Source organism: Phacochoerus africanus, chromosome 8, assembly GCF_016906955.1.
Source record: "Phacochoerus africanus isolate WHEZ1 chromosome 8, ROS_Pafr_v1, whole genome shotgun sequence".
Classification (NCBI taxonomy): domain Eukaryota; kingdom Metazoa; phylum Chordata; class Mammalia; order Artiodactyla; family Suidae; genus Phacochoerus; species Phacochoerus africanus.
Genome location: NC_062551.1, coordinates 83,967,545 through 83,993,284, shown reverse-complemented (window position 1 = coordinate 83,993,284; position 25,740 = coordinate 83,967,545). Strand labels below are relative to the sequence as shown.

Sequence of the window (25,740 nt, the reverse complement as noted above, 5' to 3'; positions counted from 1 at the left end):
GCCATGAACTGTGGTGTAGGTTGCAGATTCGGCTTGGATCACAAGTTGCTGTGGCTGTGGCGCAGGCCTGCAGCCCCAGCTCCTATTGGACCCCTAGCCTGGGAACCTCCATATACCCCAGGTGCAGCCCCCAAAAGACAAAAGACAAAAAACAAAACAAAACAAAAAAACACCAAAGATTGTTGTCCAACCACCAGAAGCCAGGAGAGAAGCAGGGAACAAATTTTTCCTCACCGCCCTTAGAAGGAACTCAGATGACACCTTGATTTCAGATCTCTAGCCTCCAGAATATGAGACAATGAAATCCTGTTCTTTATTTTTATTTATTGTCTTTTGTCCTTTTAGGGCCACACCCATGGCATATGGAGGTTCCCAGGCTAGGGGTCTAATTGGAGCTGTAGCTGCCGGCCTACACCATAGCCACAGCAACATGGGATCCGAGCCGCGTCTGCAACCTATACCACAGCTCATGGCAACACTGGATCCTGAGCAAGGCCAGGGATCGAACCTGCAACTTCATGGTTCTTAGTTGGATTCGTTTCCGCCCTGCCATGACGGGAACACCTGAATTCCTGTTCTTTAAGCCACCACGGTTTGCAGCACTTTGTTACAGCAACTCTAGCAAACTAATACAACTAGTGTTTACATAAGGAATTCCTCTCACCTATTTCCTCAGCTACAAAACTGGAACCATCATAGTGCTTCTACGCGCTGGGCTCCATTCTAAACAGTTTACATAGAATGCCACCTTTAGTCATCACATATACTATACGCAGCAGCATTAGCAGATAGAGATACTCCTGTTATCTCCATTCTTCCCCATGAGAAAGCTGTGGAACAGAGAGGTTAAGTAACTTGCTCAAGGTCACACTGTAACTAAATATATACGGTAATAATACATCCCTCACAAGATTATTGGGAAGTCTCCATGCGATTGTGGATATGAAAGCACTTTGTAAATAGTAAAGCATTTTACCCTTATTAGTTAGAATCTTTGTAGATTTGGGACTCTTTTTTTTTTTTTTTTTTTTTTTGCCATCTCTGACTGTCACTGCTCTTTCGACGGGATACTTCCTTCCCTCGGCGAGAGAGGGCGCTGCAATGCGCGGGCGCTGACAGGTCCTTCTAGCCCGCTGCGCTGGCTGCTCGCTGGTGCCTATAAGTGGCAGCGCCGGGCTCAGTGAGGCATCAGTCAGCCGCTGCCGGTGCTGAGGCCGGGGTTGGAAGTAGAGCCGGACGCTGAGGAGCTGCAGCTGGGCCGGGGCGCAGCGCCGAGCCGGGGCCGCAAGGAGGGGCGTTTTGCTGCTGGCCCACCGCGAGCCGTCCCCAGCCCGCGCCGAGGCGCCCTCTCGCCAGGCCGCCTGCCTCCGCCTTCCGCCTCCCTCCATTTCCCCGGAATCTCAGCCCGGCGCGCCTGCACCCCGGTCCTTCCCTGGGTGGGGAAGCTCCCGGCCGCTTTCTGGTTTCACTCCTTCCTCGCAGCCTGGGCTCTCAGCCCCCTCTTCTTTTCCTGCACCGGGTCCCACCCCCTTCCATCCTATTCCTTTAGCTCAGGCTCCCTGCCCCTTCGCTTAGCCAAGTCCCAGCTCCTCAGTCACTTTCCTCAGCCGAGGGTCCCTGCCTTCCCGCTTCCTTTTCCTTGCCTGGGGTTCAGCCTATCCTGTCCCTTCCTCTGTCCTTAGGGCGAAGTCCCTCCCTTCCTCTCCAAACCCCTTTCTCTGGCCTGGAGTTCCAGACATTTTGGCCTCCTCCTATGATCCTAACTGGGTCCTTGTCCCTCTTCCCCAGTTTGGAGTTCTAGGTCGTGAAGCCAACCTTCCTCCACCTCCAGAGGGCTGCTTCCACAAAAACACAGCTCTAAAACATGAACTTTGCCTAGAGACGCCCTGGTCTCTCTCACCCCCTGCAGACTCCTCACTGCCTATGTCCCAGGTCTCACTTTGCTAAGGCTCGAGGGGCGCAGCAGGATGCTTCTGTGGTCTGGCATCTGTGGCCTCTCTCCACCTCGAATCTTCCCTTCGCTGCTTGTGGTGGTAGCCTTAGTGGGGCTGCTACCTGTTCTCAGAAGCCATGGCCTCCAGCCCAGCCCCACTGCCAGCACCATCAGAGGCTCAGAGCCACCACGGGAACGCTCGATTGGGGATGTCACCACCGCCCCACCAGAGCTCGCCCCGGAGAGCCGCCCTGTTAACCATTCCGTCACTGAACACGGCATGAAAGCTCGGAAGGCCTTTCCGGTCCTGGGCATCGACTACACACACGTGCGCACACCCTTCGAAATCTCCCTCTGGATCCTGCTGGCCTGCCTCATGAAGATAGGTAAGTCCAGTTGGCCCCGATGCCTCTGCCGCTGCCACCAGACTGATGAGCTTCTTGCCCCATCCTTACTGCCTGAGGCTGCCCAGGAATAAGGGTCTGGACTTCTCCTGTCGCATGGGCAGCCTCCATCCTGCCATCTTGGTCCTTCTCAAACTTGAGCTCTGTGGTCTTTGTGGTCTGAGGCCTCCTATAATGGGAGCCAGGATTGTTCATGGAAGAGAGCAAGAGGAGGAAGGGGTGCTTCTGATACTAGGTCCCTCCAGTGAGGCTCCCAGGCCTGGCAAGTCTCCTCTGGCTGGGCCATACCCTGAGGGGAGCCAGGCACCCAGCTGTGTGAGACAAGAGTGTCCTCAGCAACTGGCCCAGTCTACTCTGTCAATAGCAACCAGTGCAATTACACGCTTCATGGGAGGGTGTTCCAGGATGGAGTGTATTTCTACTGGGTCTGTCTAAGGAGTGTGAGACCTGTGCGCTGGAGACTTACAGGTGTGGTGGGAGAGGAGGCGTCCCCATATTCCCACCTTCCTTCATCCCCACAATGTTATGTCAGCGTTGCCTGCCCAGGCTGGTCAGGAGCCCCTGAGTCAGTTTCCTGCCCTGGAATGCCACTCCTTCTACAGTTTATGGGACAGGGAGCCTGAAGTCTGGTTCGGGGGTGGAGGGAGAGGGATGGAGGTTCACCCCTCCAGCTCATCTCCAGGTTGGCACCCAGGGTCTGGCCCCAGCTCACCTCCAGGTTGGCACCCAGCTGCGTCTCTAGGTGCTGTCTGGGCCGGCCAGTCATGTTGGCCTGCCTGTTCCTCAACCAAGTGGGAGAGGGGCAGGTGGAGGGGCTCCGGATGTTCTGGTCTGAAGAGACTTTGAAGCCTTTTTGGGAGAAGGAAACAGAAAAGTTTTTCCCTTCCAGGGGATTATCTCCCTGCCAGGTCTGAGCACTCTGTTCTGCTGGGTGATGGAGCTCACCAGAGCCTGCACAGCCCAGAATTCCCTGGAAGGGGTGTCCAGGGGGCTTTGAAAGCCACCTTTGCCTTTTCAGCCCCCAGCCAGCTGAGGAAGGCATGAGGGCCTGGGACTCTGCTGATTTGGAGAGTTTGTGACTCTTGGCAGGAAGCCTTGCAGCTTTCCCAAGGACACGCAGGAGCTGAGTGGCGATGCCAGGCTGGTATGAGACAGGTTCTGGGACATGCTGCGGGAGGGCACGGGTGCCTCTGTTTTGACAGAGCCAGAAGCTGGCTTCCTGATACAGGGCTTTGGCTCTGTGACAGTAGCAGGCCTGTACACGGAGCTGGGCCACCAGCACCTATCCCCAGATGGCATCTAGCTTCCTGGAAGAATCAAGGACTAAGCAAGGGGAGCCGAGTGTACTGATTCCAACAAATACATGACCTTGAACAAGCCGGGGGCTGTTTCTGCAGGTCTTGCCCACCTGTGAAACTGGCAAGAATCTCTAAAATTTGACCATATCATTGAATCATACAACCTTGCGCCTTAATTTGCCTTAGGAAGCTGGAGTCACTGATGTGTCATTTGTCAATGGGAGACCAGGAAGAGGCTTTGCAAGCACTGTTTATGAATTGCCCTCCTCTCTCCAGCCCCTCGCCCCCCAGTCCCACCTGGCACTGTATTAGGGCACTGGGGGCTAGTACACACATTGTGGGCCTCAGTGTCTTCTGCTGAGTCGGCAGCATGGCCACAAAGATCCAACTCTGGAGAGTCCATTGTCCCTGCAGGCCTGATTATCTCTAATCCTAAGGGGGTCAAGCTTGACCCGCTTTCTCCTCACCAAAACCTGTGCCTGGGACCCTGGGCAGCTGGAGAGCAGAGGTGGTGCCATGGCAGGGGCATCAATCTAGAAGTTGGGAGACTAGCCTCTTGTCCCACCTCCCTCTGTGACCTTGGGCCAGTCAGGACTTTCCACTTGTCAGTAGATCTTTGTGGCCTCTTCCAGATCTGACATTTCTGCCATTCCACTGACTTAGGTAACACTGGCAAGTCACTCAGCCTTGGGCCACAGTTTTCCCATCGTAAAATGAGGAGGCTGGATATGATCTCTGAGGGCCTTTGCAGTTCCCCCAAACTGTGTCTCTGGCTTAATAAGGTATTTTTCTGCCTCTGAAAACAGAGGAGCCCTGCCGTCTGGCTCTCCTGGAGAAGACAGTAGAGAGAAAGGGGGCTAAAAGGTCTGTTCAGGTGGCAAAAAGCAGAAACCCATTTTTCCCTTTACCTTTGCAGTGTTGAATCAAGGTTAGCACCATTCTGCCACTTACCCTCTCTGGGCCTCAGTTTCCTCAAGCATAAAAAGGGGGGAGGAGTCCCCTTTGTAGCTCAGTGGTAACAAACCCGACTAGGATCTATGAGGATGCTGGTTTGATCCTGGCCTTGCTCAGTGGGTTAAGGATCCAGTGTCGCCGTGAGCTGTGGTGTAGGTCGCAGACATGGCTCGGATCTGATATTGCTGTGGCTGGGGTGTAGGCTGGCAGCTGCAGCTCTGATTTGACCCCTAGGATGGGAACTTCCATATGCTGCAAGCATGTCCATAAAAAGCAGAAATAAATAGGAGTTCCCTTTGTGGCACAGCAGAAACGAATCCAACTAGGAACCATGAGGTTGCAGGTTCCATCCCTGGCCTTGCTCAGTGGGTTAAGGATCTGGCGTTTCTGTGAGCTGTGGTGTAGGCCAGCAGCTGTAGCTCCTATTAGATCCCTAGCCTGGGAACCTCCGTATGCCGCAAGTATAGCCCTAAAAAAGCAAAAATAAATAAATAAAATAAAAAGAGGGGGAAATAATAGTATCTTGTTATAGTGCTGGTGATGTGATGGAGACAGAAATTAATGTACTTAGAGCTGACTTTGTACCCACAGGAGGCACTCAGTGAGTTGCAGCTGCCTGGTTGGTACTGTAACCACATAAGGTAACTACCTCCCCACCATAGCCTCCTACAGTCTTCCTCTAAGGCTGGGGGCTTACAAATCTCTCTACCTGGGCTGCCACTGGGCCCCTTTCCTTAAGGTTTTGGAGTTTGGGGTGTGTCCTACTTTGTTCTTCCTTTCACTTAAGCTGCCTCCAGAGCAGGTCCAATGGGGAACGGGTGTGGCACCATCTGACTGGGGAGATAGGGGTGGGGCCAAGACCATGCTTCCTTTGCACCATCAGATACGAGGGAGCCTAGGAGTTCATTTTGGGGTCTTGCCTATTCTCTCAGTGCCCCAGCGTGGGTAGGAGTTATGTTGGAGGCCTCATTCTGTCAAGCAGCTGCTTCCCCTGCAAGGTACTCCTCTTTTAAGAATAGAAGGTGCTGTATGCAGTTCTCACTCCTATCTTTTTTTGTTTTGTTTTGTTTCCTTTTTTGGTGGCCCCGTGCATATGGAGTTCCTGGGCCAGGGATCAGATCTGAGCCATAGTTGCTCGGATCTTTAACCCACCGTGCTGGGCCTGGGATGGAACCTGTGTCCCAGTGCTCCCAAGAGGTGCTGCTGATCCCATTGCACCATAGTGGGAAACGCCTCACTCCTATTCTGATCATTGAGCAGAATCTCAGGTAGACTCAGAAATGGGTGTGGGAGGGATAGAGCTAAAGTTCACGCTTCAGGGTTCTTTTCTAAGTGACTCAGTGGGTGACATTAGGCAAGTCACTTCCCTTCTCTGGGCTTTTTTTCTCTGACCCGTCGGGATTCTTGCCTTGAGGAGAGGCTGGTGGCGTGAGTGGGGGTTAGACTGTTGGGAGAACTAACTGTGACTCAAAGCTCTAGGTAGGTCCATTCCCCAAAAACATTTTGGTTTGGACCCTGCGTGAGCTCCGCGTTGTCCCCGTTTACCTGGCTCCTGGTCCAGTGCCTATTTCAAGCGAGAGCCTCACTGTAACCCAGCTCACCACTGGCAGCCCGTGAGGCAGGTATTCATCTCATCTCCTGACTGGAGACAAAAAAAGCCTTCTTTTGTCCCTTCACGTCTTAGAGCTTTTTTTGGTTTTGGTCTTTGCAAGGTATGTCCTGCTAGCTCCTCCTTACAACGCATCTGTGAGGAGGGGAGATGGGGGTGTCGTTGCCCCCTTCACACGCATGGCTCTCAGACCCAGCAACCCAGACCCTAGTTCGCTGTATAGGACTGGAGCGCACCTCTCTCACTTCTCAAAAGGAGAGAGGAACCCCTTAAAGGTCACCTTGAACCTGGCTCCAGAAGCCCAGATGGGACTCTCCGAGAAGAGAAAGATGACCTTTTTCTTTCTGGGAGAGCAGCTGAATGGCTGCAGGACAGTGGGAGGGGAGGTCAGGTGGGGACTGGGGGGAAGCTTCAGGTAGTTCATGTGCGTCCCGAGGCGCCAGGGCACTTAGAGGACCTCTGTTGGTGGTGTTGCCTGGACGTCATTCAGTAGAGCACCCACGAGGCACATCTTTCCTCTCCTTCCCGCCACCCCCACCCCCCGCCACCCCAGACCCTCCAGTTCTGGCGGAAGGGACACAGAAAGGCTCTGCCCTTGTCCCTGGGTACCTGTGTGGCCAGGCACCTCATTCCCCTGAGCCTGACTGGCCCTATCGGGCAAGGATCAATGCACCTTCCAGGATTGATGCAGAGACCGAACGCGGGAATGCCCAGCCCAGGGCACAGCTCCCTGTGGCATCTCTCAGGGCCATTCAGATTCCTCCCCTTTGGGCGGCCTTCCCAGGCCACTCCAGCCCACAGCCACTGCTTTCATTTCTCCCCCAAAGCCCTATCCCTTTTGTTTATCCACAGTTTTGGCATGAGGCCTAGCATGCCCTGTGACATCCCTTCTGTTGGGGTGTGTGTGTGTGCTTTAATAAGAATCACTATTTATTGAGTATCTACAGAGTAGTGTCAGGCACTTTATAAAAGTAATCTCATTTAATTCCTACTAAAATCATATGAGATAAAGCCCGTCTCTGTTTTACAGATGAGGAAACAGCTCAAAGGGTTTTATCTGCTGTGATGTTGCACTGCCATTTATTTTCTGTTTGAGTCTTGGCACAGCCTCCTCCAGGGGTGCAGCTGCATCTCCTGCCCCTCACAGTCCCCTCAGCAGATGCAGGGCCCTGCACTGGGAGGTGCCCAGCTCACAGCATTTATATTCAGGAACTTGGCTTATATCAATGGCAGGAGCCCTCTCCCTGCCTTGAGAAAGCTGGAGGGCTTCTGTGCTGGCCTTGGGCCCATCCTCGGTCCCTATGGGTCTGCATGTGTGCACCTGAACCCCTCAGCCAGGCTGGGCCTCTTCCTTGTCCTCTGGCAGTGATCGTGCCTGCCATCTCTTTGCTCTCTCAGTGGTCCCATTGAGCCTGGTTCCCTGCTTGGACAGGGGAGTGCCTATTAAAGGGGAGTTTCCTTTAGTCAGCAAGGGGTGACTTGTGATTGCCATCTCCTGCCTCTGGGCTGGAAGGGTGCTGAGCCGCTTTTGGTTACCTTTGGGGCCCAGCAGGATCCCTTGAGAGGCAACCTCAGTATTGGGAGCAGGTGGCACAACTTTCCTTAGCCCTATAAGGCAGGTGGAGTTTAGTAGTAATTCTCATTAGTATTGTAACTTGTTTCCAAAGCACTAGCATCGACAGGATTTAATTCTGATCTTCTCAATGGTCCTGTGGGTTAGAATAGTGGGTGGTATTGATGTACCCATTTTACATCTAAGGAAACTGAGCCTTGGGTTGTGACCTGCCTGAGGTCCCTTAGCAAGTAAGTAGCAAAGGACACAGTCCCTGGACTTCTAACCCAACCTCTTATCCTCTTTCTTGCCTGGCTGGGTCATTGCAAAGATCAAGGGAGACCAGAAGTCCTGGAGTTCCCGTTGTGGCGCAGTGGTTAACGAATCCAACTAGGAACCATGAGGTTGCGGGTTCGGTCCCTGCCCTTGCTCAGTGGGTTAACGATCCGGCGTTGCCGTGAGCTGTGGTGTAGGTTGCAGACGCGGCTCGGATCCCGCGTTGCTGTGGCTCTGGCGTAGGCTGGTGGCTACAGCTCCAATTGGACCCCTAGCCTGGGAACCTCCATATGCCGCGGGAGCGGCCCAAGAAATAGCAACAACAACAACAACAACAAAAAAAAGACAAAAAAAAAGATTTGTTAATTCTATTAGCTGTCACTTACTAAGCTCCTGTTTCAGAGGCTGTGTCAGGTACACGTACAGCTAGAGAGCATTGGGGTTGAAGCACAGATCTGACTGCGGAGCGCGTGTTCTTTTCATCATCATGCCCTGATTCCCTTTCAGTTCGAAGTTTTATTTTTCCCATAGTGATTTTGAACAGGGGAGGTTTAAAGACATTTCAAGTCTTGGCTGCTCTCTGTGGATCATTTCTTGGGTTTAGGGAGAAAATTGTGACACCCCCGCCCCCCCAAGTCCCACCATGAAGCAGATAGCCCTTCTCAGAGGTGGTGGCAATCAGAAACACAGAAGGGGAGTTCTGTCATGGCTCAGTGGTTAACAAACCTGACTAGCATCCATGAGGACTCAGATTCGATCCCTGACCTCGCTCAGTGGGTTAAGGATTTTGCCTTGCCATGAGCTGTGGTGTAGGTCGCAAAACATGGCTCAGATCCCGAGTTTCTGTGGCTGTGATGTAGGCTGGCAGCTACAGCTCCAATTGGATCCCTAGCCTGGGAACCTCTATACGCTGCGGGTGTGGCCCCAAAAAGACAAAAACACAGAAGGGGCAAGGACCTGGGGCTCCGGAATCCTGGGCTCCCTTTGGGAATGCTAGCCTGTGTGCAGCTGGCGGGCCTGCCTCCCTCCCTCCCTCCTCCTGTCCCCCCGCCCCCCTTTCCTTCCGTGGTGAGAAGGCTCACTCAGCAAACCCAGGACCTGGGTTATTCCTGAGTCATCCATCGCCTGTGTGGGCCTCCTTCTGCAGCACTTGCTCCCCCTGCAAACATCTGAGTCAGACATGTCTCCCCAAGGTTGTCTGCACACACCATGCAGGGCCAAACCATCTCTTTAGATGCCGACAAACATCAACTGATACTTTAAGGCAGCCGGTGATTACATGTGGGTATTTTTAATCTTACAGGCTAATCTAATTTTAACTGAACTAAGTTTTGAGTTGAGCTGGGATCAGTGGGCTGCCCCCCTTCCTGGGGCTCTCGCTGACTTCATTCCCTTCCCCCTAAAGCACTTTCAACCTGCAGAGCCAGTTTGGGGGTCTTTTAGGCCAGACATGACCCCTGAGTTCTGACACTGACTTGCTGAGAATCTGGAGTTTCCCCAGATTACCCAGGCAAGCTCTTTCCTGAAAAGACATGTCCTTAAGCGGCTCTGAGTGAGGTTCTGGATGGGAATTCTTGTTCCTTCCCAAGTCCCTAAGGGACACTTACCCCTAAGTCCAGACCAGCCCTTCCATAGTGCTCAGCCTGTCTGAGACCAGGCCACTGAAGGCGGAGAGGTGACATCAGAGAGGTGCCCGTGTGTCAGGCAGAGTCTGTAAGCTCACCAAAATAATAAGTAGCTAACACTTACATAGCACATGCTGTGTGCCAGGCAGACTCACAGAGGCTGTGGCTTTGGGCTGGCCAGTCAGGACTGAGAGTGGCCAACTAATTCGTCTGTTCAAGCTGGAGTCGAAGAGGCAGGTTAGCTGAAACTGACCAGCAGGCTCTGAGCTTGTAGCGCACGGGGACGGAGAAGAGTGAGACCCGGGCCTGGCTCACTGGGAGCTTCCAGTCTGCTTGGAGAAAATGGTCCGTCTGTACTGAGGGCTGGGCGGACGCCTGGCAGAGGCCAAGTTCAGAGGGAACAAGCAGTCCCTGAGAGCACAGGTCGCTAGGGAAGGCTTCTCAGAGGAAGTGGAACTTGAGCCAGTCTTGAAGATGGAGAGGGATTAGACAAGCAGGCAGGACAGAGAGAGCTATTCTTAGCATGGTTCCTAGGAGGATGTAAGCCCCTTGAGGGCAGAGCCTTTGTTTACTTTCTTCTCTGTGCCCAGCACAGAGGAAGGACTCCTAAATATCTGGGGAACAAATGAGTGCTTGACTGACTTCCATGTAGAGATAGGGTCCGTGTGAAGCCTTTGGGGCAGACAAGAAACCAGCTTGACACAGCAATGCTCTAGGCATCAGCCAGCGGGTGTGTGTTAGTGTTGCTACAGCAGCTGCCTCTCCCCCACCCCCACCAACTTGGCTCTAATGGAGGATCTGCAAGGGCATCCTCTGTGGGCTGGGTGGGGTCTCTCTGGGAAAGTCTGGGTTTGTTTGGTCTGCCCTCGATTTGTGTAAGTAAAAGCAAGATACCAGAGCTTCCTCAGGGAGCTGCTGAGAGCCCTAATTGAATTAAGCTTTTCCTGGGAAGAGTCCTCAAGCCATCAACCACACTGTGACTGTGAATTAATGAGACCAGTGGCCATAAACTATGCAAAAAGGCTCACTAATTTCTAATTTATAGTTGTACCTGGACAGGTTGACTTAATGGCTTCTCTTTGTTTTTATGTGTGTATTGGGAGTGGGCTGGGGCCAGAATCTCCTTTCTGTGGCAGATTTATTTTTATAATATGAATAAATAAAACATGTTTGTGCTAAAATAAAACAGACGAACAAAAGTAAAACCCAGCAGTACAGAAGGGTATTAAGGTAAAAACGAAAGTTTCCTGCCTCACTTCTCTGACCATGTCTGCTATCATACTCCTCAGTTACCACTGTTAACTTTCTCATGCATCTTTTCAGAAACTCCCTGTGCATATATGAGTGTAGGAGTGTGAGGGCAGATTTAGGGTGGTTTTCTTTTTTCTTTTTTTTTTGCTTTTTAGTGCCACACCTGTGGCATATGGAGGTTCCCAGGCTAGGGGTCTAATCAGAGCTGTGGATGCTAGCCTATGCCAGAGCCACAGCAACGCCAGCCCTGAGCCGTGTCTGCAACCTACACCACAGCTCACGGCAACGCCGGATCCTTAACCCACTGAGCGAGGCCAAGGATCAAACCCGCAACCTCATGGTTCCCAGTTGAATTCTGTTCCGCTGCACCACGACGGGAACCACAGGTTTTGTTTTTTTTTTTTTAATCAGAATATGTCAGCTTGTAAAGTTGTGTTAATTTCAGGCATCCAGCAAAGTAAATCAGTTATGCATATACATATATCCATTTCTTTTTAGATTCTTTTCCCATCTAAGTTACCACACAGTACTGAGTAAATTTCCCTGTGTTATACAGTTGGTCCCTGTTACCTGTCTATTCTATATATAGCAGTGTATGTATATCAATCCCAAATCCCTAATTTATATCTCCCCACCCCGTGTTTCCCCTCTGGTAAATATAAGTTTGGTTTCAAAATCTTTGAGTGTTTCTGTTTTGTAAGTTCTTTTGTATCATTTCTATTAGATTCTACGTGTTATTGTCTCATACGATATTTGTCTTTCTCTGTCTGATTTACTTCATTTCGTGTGATAATTTCTAGGTCCACCCATGTTGCTACAAATGACATTATTCATGCTTTTTATGGCTGAGTAATATTCCATTGCATATATGTACCACATCTTCTTTATCCAGTCCTCTGCTGATGGGCACTTAGGTAGCTTCCATGTCTTGGCTATTATAAATAGTGCTGCAAGGAACATTGGGGTGCATGTATCTTTTTTGCATTATGGTTTTCTCTGGATAGATGCCCAAGAGTGGGCTTGCTGGATCATATGGTAGTTCTATATTTAGGTTTTGTGTTTTTTGTTTTTTGTTTTTTTGCTTTTTAGGGCTGCGCACGTGACATAATGCAAGTACACCATAACTCATGGCAACGCCGGATCTTTAACCCACTGAGCGAGGCCAGGGATCGAACCTGCAACCTCTTGGTTCCTAGTTGAATTCATTTCCACTGTGCCATGATGGGAACTCCTATATTTAGTTTTTTAAGGAACCTCCATACTGTTCTCCGCAGTGGTTGCACAGCTTACATTCCCACCAGCAGTGTAGGAGGGTTCCCTTTTCTCCACACCCCCTCCAGCATTTATTGTTTGTAGACTTTTTAAGTTTCTCTAATAATTAGTGATGTTGAGCATCTTTATGTGCTTTTTTGCCATCTATCTGTCTTTGGAGAAATGTCTGTTTAGATCTTTTGACATTTTTTCATTGGGTTGCTTTTTTTTAATAAAAAGCTGTATGAGATATTTATATGTTTTGGAGATTAATCCATTGTTGGTCGATTCATTTGCAAACATTTTTTTCCCATTCTACAGGTTGTCCTTTCATTTCATTAATGGTTTCCTTTGCTGTGCAAAAGTTTTTAAGTTTAATTAGGTCCCATTTGTTTATTTTTGTTTTTACTTTAATTACTCTAGGAGGTGGATCTGAGAAGATATTGCTGAGGTTTATATCAGAGAGTGTTCAGCCTATATCTTCCTCTAAGAGGTTTTTTTTTTTTTTTTTTTTTAGTATTTTTAGGGCCGCACTTGCGACATATGGAGGTTCCCAGGCTAGGGCTTGGAGCCATAGCCACAGCAACGCCAGATCCAAGCCATATCCACTACCTATGCCACAGTTTGCAGCAACATCCGATCCTTAACCCACTGAGCGAGGCCAGGGATTGAATCCATATCCTCATGGATACTAGTCAGGTTCTTAACCCGCTGAGCCACAACAGGAACTCCACTGCCTCTTTCTTGAACATTAACCTATGGCATATCATTTGCCTCCCTGGGGCTTAGTTTTGTCATCACCAGTTCCAGATCAGGGTTTGGGGGTTAAATGAATGGGTCTACAGAGAGTCTGGTCTCTTGCTGGGGCAGTAAGACAACATACAGGAAAGAAAGCACAGTGGGAAATTGTGTGGCTCTGGCTGGGATGCTGAGGGGCTCAGAGAGGAGGAGGAGGGATGAGGGAAGGCTCCCTGGAGGAGGTGATCTTGAGCACTGGGCCAGGTAGAGGAGAGGGACATCATTCAGGGGGCTTCCTGTTAGAAGGGCTCCTGGCTTAGGTGGGAGAATGGACTGGGTGACCTACTGTTCTTCTGGGATCTGAGTTCTAAGATTTTTCCTGAGTCCTTGATGGAGTTCTGGGGACCCATGGACCCCTCAAAAGTCTGCAGACATATATGTGTATGTATCAGAGGAAGAAAGACCATAGTAGCCAAAGATTCTCAGCAGATTCCCTGAACCCCAAAGGCCCTTTGTCCTATGGGAATTTGAAGAAGGGTAAAGGACTTTCCTTGGGCAAAGTGACCCTAATTCTGGGATGAGTAGGATTTGCCTGCAGGACTGCAGAACTCTGTAGGCAAAGGGAATAAACCCAGTCAGAATAAGTAAGCTGTGTCCAGGGCAAATGACTCCAGCAAGCAAAGAAATGCTTTTCTGGACTGGAGATCAAAGCAGATGAAGCAGGCTTCCCCTGCCCAGTGTGGGCAGAGAAGGTGCTGGGTTCATTCTGCACCTGGGTCTGCTGGGTTTCCAAGGTGAGCTCAGCTCACACCCCAGGAGGTAACTCAGGCCTCTACCCCTTTTTTCCTAAAGTGGGCAAGGCCCAGCCATTCCTCTGAGGCTCTGTTAGGGGAAGTAGCTGCCTTGGAGGCAGCAGAAACAAGGAATGACCTCTGAAGGGGACAGCTTTGAGGGCACAATAGTAGGCAGCCCCAAATGACCTCTGCTGTTTCTAGACTAAGAACCCCCATCTCTTGCTCTGACCCTGCTTCCGGGAGTGAAAGTAGAGAACAGTATTCTACCTGTAGAATATTACAGGTAGAAAGAGAATCTTTTTTTTTTTTTTTTTTGGTCTTTTTAGGGCCACACCCGTGGCATATGGAGGTTTCCAGGCTAGGGGTTGAACCAAAGCTATAGTCACCAGGCTATGCCACAGCCACAGCAGCACAGGATGCAGAGCCGTGTCTGCGACCTACACCACAGCTCCCAGCAATGCCAGATCCTTAACCCACTGAGTGAGGCCACGGATCGAACCCGCGTCCTCATGGATACTAGTCAGATTTGTTTCCCCTGAGCCATGACAGGAACTCCCAGAAAGAATCTTAATCAAACCTGTGGCCCCCGGGCCCAGAGGAGAAATGGAGACGTTCTGCCCATTCTCCTTTCACCTGCCCATTGCCCAGAGCCGCGCATGTATTCATGGTGGGGGCGGGGGCGGGGGGGGGGGCACTTTGCCTGCTCTGTTAACTAACCCAGGGATGTCTAAGCAATAAGAGCTGGCCCAAGGCATTTCCACTGTGGCTCAGCAGGTTCTGAAGGCCATATCCATGAGGATGCGGGTTCGATCTCTGGCCTTGCTCAGTGGGTTAAAGATCCGGTGTTACTGTGAGCTGTGGTGTAGGTTGCAGATGTGTCTTGGATCCCACATTGCTGTGGCTGTGGTGTAGGCTGGCAGCTGCAGCTCCAATTCAACCCCTAGTCTGGGAACCTCCAAAGGCCTCAGGTGCTGCCCTAAAAAAAGCCAAAAAAAAAAAAAAAGAGCTGGACCAAGAGTAGGGGCTGTGGGCTTTGGCCTGGATGTTGGTATCTAAGCATTGGGAGCTCTCTGGTGGGCCCTAAAAGCCTAAGGAAGGGCAGCTTCCTGCTGGACTGTCCATCAGGAGAGTTGTTCCTGGCAGAGAAGCCGTTTGACTTTGCCCACACAGGCTCTTGCAGGAGAACCAAATGCAAGGCTTGGGGCCAAGAGGCTTCTACTTTCACCCACCAAATTCCTCAGGCCTTTGTACTTCATTGCAAACCAGTGTTGAGCCTGGGTGCTCTGCTTTTTATAGTATCTTTGCCATCAAACCAGGGAATGAGATCTTATCTCCTGGGGCCAGGGCTCAGAGGAATCTGGATGTCGTACCAGGTAGGCAGGATGCCAGTGTGAGGCGGGGCTAGCTCACCTCACTGAGACCAGCCCAAGACTCAGGTTACAGCTCGGGTGGGGGGGGGGGGAGAGCAGACACCCTACCTCAGGCACCCTTCTGGGCCTGCGTAGCTGTTGGAACAAACAAAGATGCACAAGAACTGGGAGTTCCCATTGTGGTGCAGTGGAAACGAATCTGACTAGTGACCATGAGGTTGTGGGTTCAATTCCTGGCCTTGCTCAGTGGGTTAAGGGTCTGGCATTGCTGTGAGCTGTGGTGTAGGTCACAGACGTGGCTCAGATCCTGCATGGCTGTGGCTGTGGTGTAGGCCGGCAGCTGTAGCTCCAATTCAGCCCCTCGCCTGGGAACTTCCATATGCCATGGGTGCGGCCCTAAAAAACAAACAAAAAATAAAAACACACAAGCAAAAACAAATATGCACAAGAACTGCTTCTCTCAAGGAGCTCAGGGACTGGTCTGAGAAATTCACAGATGCAGAAGAGTCAGTAAAAGTGGGTGTGATTCAAGGTGCAGATGGAATTCTTTGAGGGTTTAGGGGCAGCGGGAAGACCTTCCTGCCTGGGAGGATCAGGGAGGCTGTAAGGGGGGCTCTGAAGTAGGCCATGAAGGATAGGCCTTGAGGGCTAAGTAGGGTTTAGATGAGCTGTTTGAGTGAAACAGGGCTCATTGGGCACAGCCAGAAGCTTCTACTTAGGGCAAGACCTTTGGATTTGGCGAAGAGTGTCCCAGAGCAGTTACCTTTGGAACCCAGGTGGTTAGGAACACAGGCTTTGTGGGTGGACCTGGATTCAAACCTCAGCTCAACCACTGTAGCACCATGGCTTTGGGCAAGCACTTTCCCCTGTTTGAGTCTCAGTGTGATCATCCCCAACATGGGGTAACCCCTGGCAGGGATGTGGGGAGGATTCAGGGAAGGTACCCTTGTGAGATGCATGGCACAGAGTTTGACACATTCTGAACACATGATAAATGGTGGCACTTAGGAGTCCCTCTAGGATCAGGAAGAGGAGAAATACTGGCTTGTTTTCTCTGACTCCTGAATCTCTTAGCAACTGAAAAATCACTTAGCAAGACCTACTGATGCCCTGCTGTGTGTCTAGTGCTGTGCTAAAGGCAGGGGTGAGGTGGCTGTGGATAAATCAAATTTATTTTTTTTAACGAGGTGGGTAGACCACTTTCTAGCATGCATCAGGAAACCTTTTGGGGAGCTATTGTCATTCACCTTTTTACAAATGAGGAGACTGAGACCCAGAGAGGTTAGGTGACTTGCCTGGAGTCACATAGCTTGACTGCGGCAGAGCTGGAGCCAGACTCATGGCTTCCCATTCCAAGTCCTGTGCTGCTTCTGCTACATAACAGTCCTTTCACCACTTAGCTGGAGCAGCAAGACTGAGCGCTTGAAACATTTAATGAGCAAAGCACGATTTCATATGACAACTTGATGTGTGCTATAAAAGCATTACATTTTGCAGAAGAGTTGATGGTTTTTAAAATAGGCCCAGCTATGGTGTGGTACCTACTACAGGTGATCTGTGCTAGTGTTAAGGGCAGAAGATTCTGCCACTTCACAACTGTATCACCCTGTCTGAGCCTCAGTTTCCCCAGTCGAATGGGGATAATGTCTGTAGAGCCCCAAGAACATCACAAGTGCTCAGAGGTGAGAGTCACCACTGTCCTGTAGCCATAAAGGAAGAGGAGGTGAGAATGAAGTCTCATCTTCAGTCATTCCGTGGAGGATGATTTTAGGTAAGTGGGCCAGAAGGCATTGGGGTAGGGCTGAAGGACACCAGGACTGGAGTGGGCATAAAATGAGACCATGAGCTGAAGTGTCTGAGTTTGGTCTTCACTTGGAAGAGGGGGAGACACACTCAGTAAGCACTGATTCGTGCCTGATAAATGCTGTGTTGGAAGATGGAAAAAGGAGTAAATATAACCCCAGCCTCATGGGGGAGGCCGATGTGAAAACAGACACTTGGGATGTGCTGTGAAGTGCCACAGCAGGGACCCACAGAGTTGTGGGTACATGGGAGGCGTTGGTTGGGGGTGGATCAGGAAGGCTTCCCAGAGCTTGAAGGTTAAGCAGGAGTTTGCTCATCTCACATGGAAGGAGGAGCTGGAGGGAGGCAGAGATGTGGATAATGCACAGCGTGGGTAATGCAGTGCCATCGACCTTTGCTTTTAAAATCCGTGGGGGCATTCTTCATCCCCACCACCTCACCCCCAAATGTACCTAACCCACCTGTCTGGTTGGGCAGAGATGCTGCGCCTCCCTGGGGCAGTGTGAGCCCCAGGGCTGGGCGTCCTCATACATAAGGTAAGGAGGGAGCTAGCTGAGTGCCTGGCCTTGTGCTGAGGGCTCCACACAGTGCATCATTGTGTGGGCCTCACAACTGCCCCGAAGGGTGCGGGTTGAGGTGTCTACCTTTATCCAGTTTCCTGCCACCTTGGGAGAGTGAAAGAAGGAATAGTTACATGCTGGCGATGGCTGTGCCACCACCTCAAAGCCCCGAAGGACTTCAGGGAGGGGAGAAGTGTAGCTGGAGTGAGCAGTGAGCAGGGGCCCTTGTGCAGGTGCCTTCACCAGACCCTCCTAAGAGGAGGCGAGACGGCAGGTCAGGCAAGGGTCATAGTCCCAGCAGCGGGTGTGAGTGGGCACCTGAGAGGAGGCCCAACCAGCTGTGGGGAGAGTCTGGGCTGGGAGTCACCAGGAAATAAGGGTGGGTAGGTGGGCTGGGCTGGATTCCCCAAGCATCTAGAACTCCAGCCAGAGAGGATGAAGACTCGCCAGGCCTCTCAGGCCGGTGGCAAAGCATGACTCCATGGTCAAATGCTTGCAATGCCCCATTTCCACTTCTGCTCTCCCTGTCCAAGCCACGAGCATCTCTAACCCGGATAATTCCATTGGTCTCCAGGTTGTCTTCTGACCCTGCTCCCCTCTGCCTGGAATCAGCTCTCCGCAAAGCAGCCCGTGGGATCGTTTAGAAATGTAACCCACAAAAGTGTTCCCCTGCTAAAACCTTTCACTTGCTTCCTGATGAACTTGGGATAAAATCCAGGCGAGGTGTGGCCTAACCTCTCCCTGCCTCACCCCCTGCTGCCCTTTCCCCTACTCCACTCAACACCAACCTTCTCGGGTCCTCAGACACACGGCCTCTTCCTCCGTAGGCCATGGCACCTGCTTCCCCCAGCCTGGAAAACTGCCTGGAGACGCCACAGGCCGGCTGCTTCATTCAGGCTTGGGATCAGATTCCATTTCTTCAGAGAGGCCTCCCTGGCCACCCCGTCTAATGCGTCGCACAGCCGTCACCACCCCACACCCCCGCTCATATCAGACACTTTGGATTCAGAGGACACAGCCAGGAACAAGACAAGGAGGGTCCTGGTGTCAGGGGGCTGAGACGCCAGTGTGAAGTGCTGGACAGTGGATACAGTGTCAGGCAGCGATAAGTGTCCTGAAGAAAATAAATATGAGAAAGATGTGCTACTTTGAATGCTCAGTGAAGGCCTCTCTAAGGAGAGGGCTTTTGAACAAGTGGCAGGAAGGAGCCTGCCTTTCAAAGATCAGGGCCCCTGAGGGGAGAGTTTGAGGAACCCGGGGTGGAGTAAGAGGGAGGCGTGGTATGAGGACAGAGGGAGGCAGGAGCCAGACCCGGCTCAGCCTGTGGGCCTCGGGTTAAGCCTCAGGATTGGTATCTAGGTGCTGTGCGGTGCCACTGAGCAGGGTGATGAGATCTGACCTGGAGAGGGATGTGCAGGGCAGCCTAGGAGGGGCAGAGAGGGCTCCCAGAGTTGGCTCTGGCTTTGGGCTAGCCACAGTGGGCTGAGCAAAGCAGGACCCTGGTTCATGGCTACTCAGGCAGGTCTGTGGGAGCAACAAGAGCGAAGCTTCCAAGCAGGCACCTCTGGCCAGGCCAGAAGTGGGACAGAGAGCCATGCCCAGGGCGGAGTGGACAGGGATCCGGAGCTGAGGCAGGAGGGGGTGAGAGCACATGGGGAGGGGAGCGGCTGAGTGAGGCGCCAGGCTCTGAGGGACTCCTGTGAGGCGCCAGGCTCTGAGGGACTCCTGCCCCCTCCCCTGCCCCAGGGCCCACAGGCAGGATGTCACCAGACCTGTCAAGTGGGAGGTGTGGCGCCGTCCAATGCCAGGGCCCTGACATGCCTGTTCCTGGCTAAACCTTATGGTCCCACGTGGCCTGGGGAATTATCAGGCCCAGAAAGGGCAGGTCTTGAATCAAAGAATTAGACTTTATTGTTGGGCGGGATCCCAGAGACCAAGTTAGAAGTCCAGGAGGTGTAATGGAAAAAGATAAAGGGGTTGGGGATTAAAAGACCTGGACTGGAATCTTGGCTCCTGCTCTTCTGCTGTGTGGTGACAGACGTGCAGAGCTGTGGAGGTTTGGTGACCGTGCTGTGGGGAACACCTAAGAGTGAGAGCTCCTAAATATTTGGCGGTGAACAGCAACGGCGCCCGGCCCAACCCCCTCTTCTCACAGAGGAGGAAGCAGAAAGCCAGAGCGGAAATGACTTGCCCAGAGGCCACAGTTTGTTCAGGTCTTCATCGCCTGGTCCAGATCTCTCCTCTGGCGGTGTAGCTGGTCTTCGCCTGTGCCATTCCCTCTGGAACAGCTCTCTGCTCCTGCAGGAGTGAGGCGGCTGCCCCAGGCATCCCATCTTCTGAGCTCTCCTCTGAGCACCTACTATGCATCGGCTCGGCTGTGTAGGAGGTGGTTCCCACCCTTGCAGTGCTGACAGTTTTGTGTGGGAGATAGACATGTAAACAGCTTAAATACAAGGCAGGCTGATGTGACACAGGGAGGCAGGCACAATGCAGCGTGGGCCCTAGTGGCAGACGGTCTCAGTTCTGGCACTGTCACTTAGAATGTAGTGGTGACGAGGCTCAAGCCAAAGGTGGGACAGATCAGAAGGGCCTCTGATTCACTGCAGAACAGCGAAGACTGTAGTAATAGTAGCAGGAACAGTAGAGGTTTGGGAGAGGGGCATGACTATGACTGAGTGGCCCGCGTTTAGGGCGAAGCCTCTCCTGGCAGGTGGATAATGAACTCGATGACATTTTTCCCAGTGTTCTTGGCGCTGGAAATTTTCTGCCTCGTCCCTCCATGGCTAATTATCCTTCCTAAGAAACTGATCAGATGGGAAGCTGCTGGAAATGGTTTGGGGCAAGGATTGTGTGGGAGTTGGGGGGAGAGTGAAGAGGATGTAGCAGGAAAGGGGGATCCTTGCCAAGCAGCAGGAGGTGGCTCCCTCAGGAGGGGGCGGGGGAGCCTGGGCAGGCTGGGAATTTAAAGCAGAATGTGGGTGGTGCTGGGGAAGCCAAGTTCCTCAGATCCTCTGCTCCTGGTGCCTGGTGGGGAAAAACAGAGAGATTGACCACCGGAGTCTGGCTTTTCTAAATCATAGGAGCGAGCTAAGGTTCTTTTTTTTTTGTCTTTTTGCCACTTCTTGGGCTGCTCCTGCGGCCTATGGAGGTTCCCAGGCTAGGGGTGGAATCGGAGCTGTAGCCACCGGCCTACGCCAGAGCCACAGCAACTTGGGATCCGAGCCGCATCTGCAACCTACACCACAGCTCACGGCAACGCCGGATCGTTAACCCACTGAGCAAGGCCAGGGATCGAACCCAAAACCACATGGTTCCTAGTCAGATTCGTTAACCACTGAGCCACGACGGGAACTCTGGAGCTGAGGTTCTAATGGGGAAATGTGAGGCAGTGAAGCCCAGTGGCTGGAGCACTGGACCAGGTGTCAGAGCCAAGCCCAGGCTCCGCCACTTAGCTTTCCTTCCACAGCTGAATTCCCTTCGTTGTGGGCCAGGGCCCATTTTGGCAAGTGGGTGTGCCTCAGGCACTCTCTCCCAGCACATAGCACTCCATCCATCCCAGTTCCTAGTGGGCCCATAGCCTGGCCTCTGCTCCCTTTGGCTGGTTAAACAGCAGCTCTCATTGTGCTGAGCCTTCCCAGAAGCCAGACTCCCCTTGGTGTGAGCAGGCGACTGAACCACAGTGACCAGTGGTTACACAGAGAGGAGCGAGCCAGTCCTGAACCCACGGACAAGGCTGCTTGTGCAGCAACACAGGGGCCCTGCTGGGAGATTCAAAGCATCCTTTGGGGCAGTCAGGGGTCAGTATAGCCTGGTGGCTAAAGGTCTTCAGAGTCCAATGAACATGGCTTTGAATCCCAGCTCTACTACCTGTTGACTCTATGACCTTGGGCTGAGTATCTGACCTCTGAGCATCATTTTTATCTGGAAATAATTCTCCCCCGCGTATTTTTTCTTCTGTTGATTTAATTGAGGAATAACAAACTTATATATGTGCAGTAGAGTGTACTGATCTTTGTGTGTGTGTGTTTTTAGGGCCACACCCGAGGCATATGGAGGTTCCAGGCTAGGGGTCACATTAGAGCTGCAGCTGCCGGCCTACATCACAGCCACAGCAAGGCAGGATCCGAGCCGTGTCTGGGACCTACACTACAGCCCACAGCAATGCTGGATCCTTAACCCAATGAGTGAGGCCAGGGATTGAACCCAAGTCCTCATGGATGCTAGTCGGGTTTATTAACCACTGAGCCATGATCAGAACTCCGAGTGTGCTGATCTTAAAGTGCATGGTTCAATGATTGTTTATAAATGTTCACATTCCTGTTACCCACCCAGATTGAGATAGAGGACATCTGTGTGTACCCCTGAAGTCCCCTCTGCCCTCCCCAGTTTGTACCCCCACACTCCCCTGAGGGAACCACTTTTTAAGCTTCTGCACTGTCACTTGGTTGTACCTCTTCAACTCCATATACCCGCTGCCGTCACAGGTACTCTTTTGTGTCTGGCTTTTTCCCTCAGCATTTCCACGAGGTTCTCCTTTATCATTGCATATCCCAGAGTTGGTTCTTTCTGGAGCTGTGCGTCATTGCCTGATATGAATAAGCCACAGTTGGCTTTTTTGAGAAAATTAAATGAGGTAATCAATTACAGTGAAGTGTTTAATACTGAGTTTTGACTTAGAGCTGATGCTCAGAAAATTGTTCATAAAAAGAAAAAAAAAAAACAAAACAGGGAGTGCCCATCATACCTCAGTGGTTAATGAACCCAACTAGTATCCATGAGGATGCAGGTTCATCCCCTGGCCTCGCTCAGCAGATTAAGGATCCAGTGTTGCCATGAACTGTGGTGTAGGTTGCAGACAAGTCTTGGCTCCCAAGTTGCTGTAAAGTGGTATAGGCTGGTGGCTGCGGCTCCAGTTTGACCCCTAGCCTGGGAACTTCCATATGCTATAGGTGCTGCTCTAAAAAGACAAAGGACGAAAAAAAAAAAAAATCTCTGCTATTATTTGGAGTTCCCATAGTGGCTCAGCAGTTAACAAACCTGATTGGTATCCATGAGGATGTGGGTTCAATCCCTAGGCTCACTCAGTGAGTTAAGGAGTTGCCATGAGCTGTGGTGTAGGTAGGTCACAGAGGAGGCTCGGATCCTGAGCTGCTGTGGCATAGGCCTGCAGCTGTAGCACCAATTCGACCCCTGGCCTGGGAGCCTCCATATGCCTCAGGTGCAGCCCTAAAAAGACAAAAACCAAAAAACACCCCCAAACCCATTAGTATTTAAAGAAAATATGCATGTCAGGCATCCCTTTTACCCCACCTGCTCCTCAGAACTGATCACTCTTCACAGTTCAGTGTGCCTGCCTGGATTTTTCCCTGCAGTGGTGTGAAGTTATTTTTAATAAAAATAGTTTCACAATAATTGGGGAGTTCCCTGGGATTTCCCACTGTGGCACAGCGGAAACAAATTCAACTAGTATCCATGAGGATGTGGATTCAATCCCTGGCCTCCCTCAGTGGTCATGGATCCGTGTTGCCGTGAGCTGCGATGTAGGTCGCAGATGCGGCTCAGATCCAGTGTGGCTGTGGCCGTGGCATAGGCCAGCAGCTGTAGTTCCAATTTGACCCCTGCCCTGGGAACTTTCATGTGCTGCGGGTGCAACCTTAAAAAGCAAAATAATAATAATAATAATTGGAGTTCCCTGATGGTTCAGCAGGTTAAGGATCTAGTGTTGTCACTGCTGTGGCTTGGGTTACTGCTATGGCGCAGTTCAAACCTTGGTGTGGGAACTTCTCTGTGCCATGGGCACAGCCAGAAAGTTTCACAATAATAATCATGCTGTCCATATGCTTTTGCACCTTACTTTTGTCATTAAATCTGATCTTTGAAAAGAGTCCCCTTATCTGCTTCCATGGAACAGCTTTGAGAGAGACAGGCTAGGTGAGCTTTGGAACTGGTCTCTTGGGCCTGCCCCCCTGGCCTGGCCGGGGTGCCTTCAGCTTTCCTCTATGTGGAGCTCAGGATGCAAGTTCTGGCTCTGTTGAGCCCTATCTGGGTGTGTTCTTGGGCTTAAATGCCCTGACCTGTGTTTTTTTCACCTTTAACTTAGGAGAACCCGTGCTTGCCTCAGAAGGATGCCAGAGGTTTAAATGCAACAAAATGTGGCAAAGTACAAAGCAGACTGGACAGTCTTGCATGTGTGCTGGTTACTGGGTAGAATTAGGGGTTGTCAGAGCTAGAGGAGGCCTCTGAGAAGCTCACTCAGCCCATCATCTTACACATGAAGAAACAGTGGCCTGCAAGTGATGGAGCCAGAACCGAACCAAGAGAGGCAGGCGTCAGAACTACATCTTCCTGGGGCACCCGGTTTCCCCCCACCCCCTGCGCCTGTTCCCTCTCTTTCTGGACCAAAGCTTGGCTCTGTCCTGAGCCCATTTGCCATCTGTGGAGACTCACTGCTAGGGAGGAAGAGTCCCCTAGAAAATTTCCTAGCCCAGTCTCCCCTGGTTCCTGGCTGAGGCCACTGGGGTGATGGAACTTCCAGGTAGGGCTCTGCCCACCCTCCTCTGGTCCAGGAGAGCAGAGAAGCAGGCATTGGGTGCAGAGGAGCAGAGACTTGGATGGGAAGGAGATGCTGCCCTGGTCTGGGACCCCCAAACCTGAGCCATTGTGTGTCTCCCAGCCCCATGGAGCTGACTTCCTCCCCCTAAGAAGCCAAGTGGGCACCCCTGCCTCCATGCTGTCAGGCAGACGAAGGCCCGGAGCTGAGCGGTCACTCCAGTATCTTCCAGCTCGGTGTTCAGATCTCCTGAGCCTTCACCCTCACAGCATCTGTAGAGGGTAGAGGGGGTCTCCCAGGCCAGCGAGATTACAGCCTAGGCTGAGGTTAAGAATCTGGAGATGAAACCCTGACCATGGGCTGGGCCTTTGCCTTACTACCCCGCTCCTTCCCGGGAAGAATTTGGCATGATAAGATTTGCACGGTACCAGCCCGGGTGGGCCCCCCTTTCTTGCGTGTCAAGCCACCGCACATGGTGCCAGGCACACAGAGGCGGACATGGCTCCCCAGGCCGTGGCCCCACCTGTCTCGGAGCCGGAGCCACAGCTCATTGTGAAAGCACCTGGAGGTGATAGCAGGGAGCCGGGCCGGCCCCACCTGGGAGTGCCCTGTTGGCCCAGGGTGGAGTTTGGGGAGGGGTGCCAAGCCCTGGTATCTGCTTTCAGGGCACATTTGTGGAGTGACATGTGCCCCAGGGGCCGTGAGTGGTGATGTCACAGGAGCCCTGCTCAGAGTAGAGGCGCCCTCACCTCATGTGCCTTCATCAACTCCATGGGCCTCACCTGACCCTGTGCGGTGGGTGGAGGTGTCCCCATTTTATATACGAGGACCCTGTGGTCTGGAGAGGTTAACTGTCTTACCTAGGGTCACACGCACCAGAACGTGCCAGAACCGAGCAATCTTGAATCCTAGGAAGCCAACGTGAAAGAGCCATTTGAGGTTACCTGGTCCTCTCCCCTCACAGGAGAGCAAACCTGAGGCCCAGAGTTAGGGCAGTGTGGGAACTGACGTTCAGAGCCGGTGTTCTTTCTTTGCCACTGATAAGGGCATAGTTATTCCATACTGGGGCCCCCAGCCTGCTCCTCTGAACATTCTGAGACAGTTCCAGTTAGGTCCATCCTTTGGAGAATTGAGGAAATCATTATCCAAATCCTGTTCTCTGTGGCTCAGATGAGGACCCTGGCTGAGAAACGCCCTGAAGGGTGAGTACCTGTGAGCTCTGGAGTCAGCCTCCCGGGCTTGAGTCCTGTTGGCTCTGCTGCTTATCAGCTAGAAGGAGGCTTTGGACAAGTGACCTAGTCTCTCTGAGCCTCAGGTTCCTCATCTGTGATATGGGTACAATAGGGCCTCCCTCACTGAGAAGTTGTGAGGACAAAGGAGCCCTCAGGGGGCTGACGTCGCTAATATACCATCTCGTGGGGAAGCTGGGCCACTGAGCTGATTAGAACCAGGGCTCTAGCTGGAGTTGCAGGCCCTCTGTGTCCCATCCTGCAGGGGCTGCTCCCTGGCTCCTGCTGCTGTGGGCATTCCCACCCCTGTGCCATCTGAAGGATGGGCCCTGCCTGGGGAGGCAGCTGCTCACAGAGGCTTTTTTTCACTCCTTCCTGGGGCTCTGACTTGTACGGGGTGGGCTGGCAGCCTCTCAGTCTGCCCGGGACCTTGGCCCTTCGTGCTTGGCTCAACACTGATGGGCTCCCGGCCTCCGGCCAGGCTCTCGCAGCACAGCCACATCTGAGCTGGACTCTGGAACCTGTGCCCTGAGGACGACAGTG

At 52.1% G+C, this 25,740-nt stretch overlaps 1 protein-coding gene across 1 annotated transcript in view; it reads left to right on the top strand.

The window, feature by feature from the left end:
- The first annotated feature begins 1,169 nt into the window (after positions 1–1,169).
- The window catches only part of SLC9A1 (solute carrier family 9 member A1), a 53,761-nt gene continuing 29,190 nt past the window's right edge, over positions 1,170–25,740 (top strand). The window contains exon 1 of the mRNA XM_047792799.1: positions 1,170–2,319. Coding sequence (XP_047648755.1) covers positions 1,968–2,319 — 352 coding nt within the window. The 5' untranslated portion in view covers positions 1,170–1,967. The remainder of the gene's footprint in view (positions 2,320–25,740) is intronic.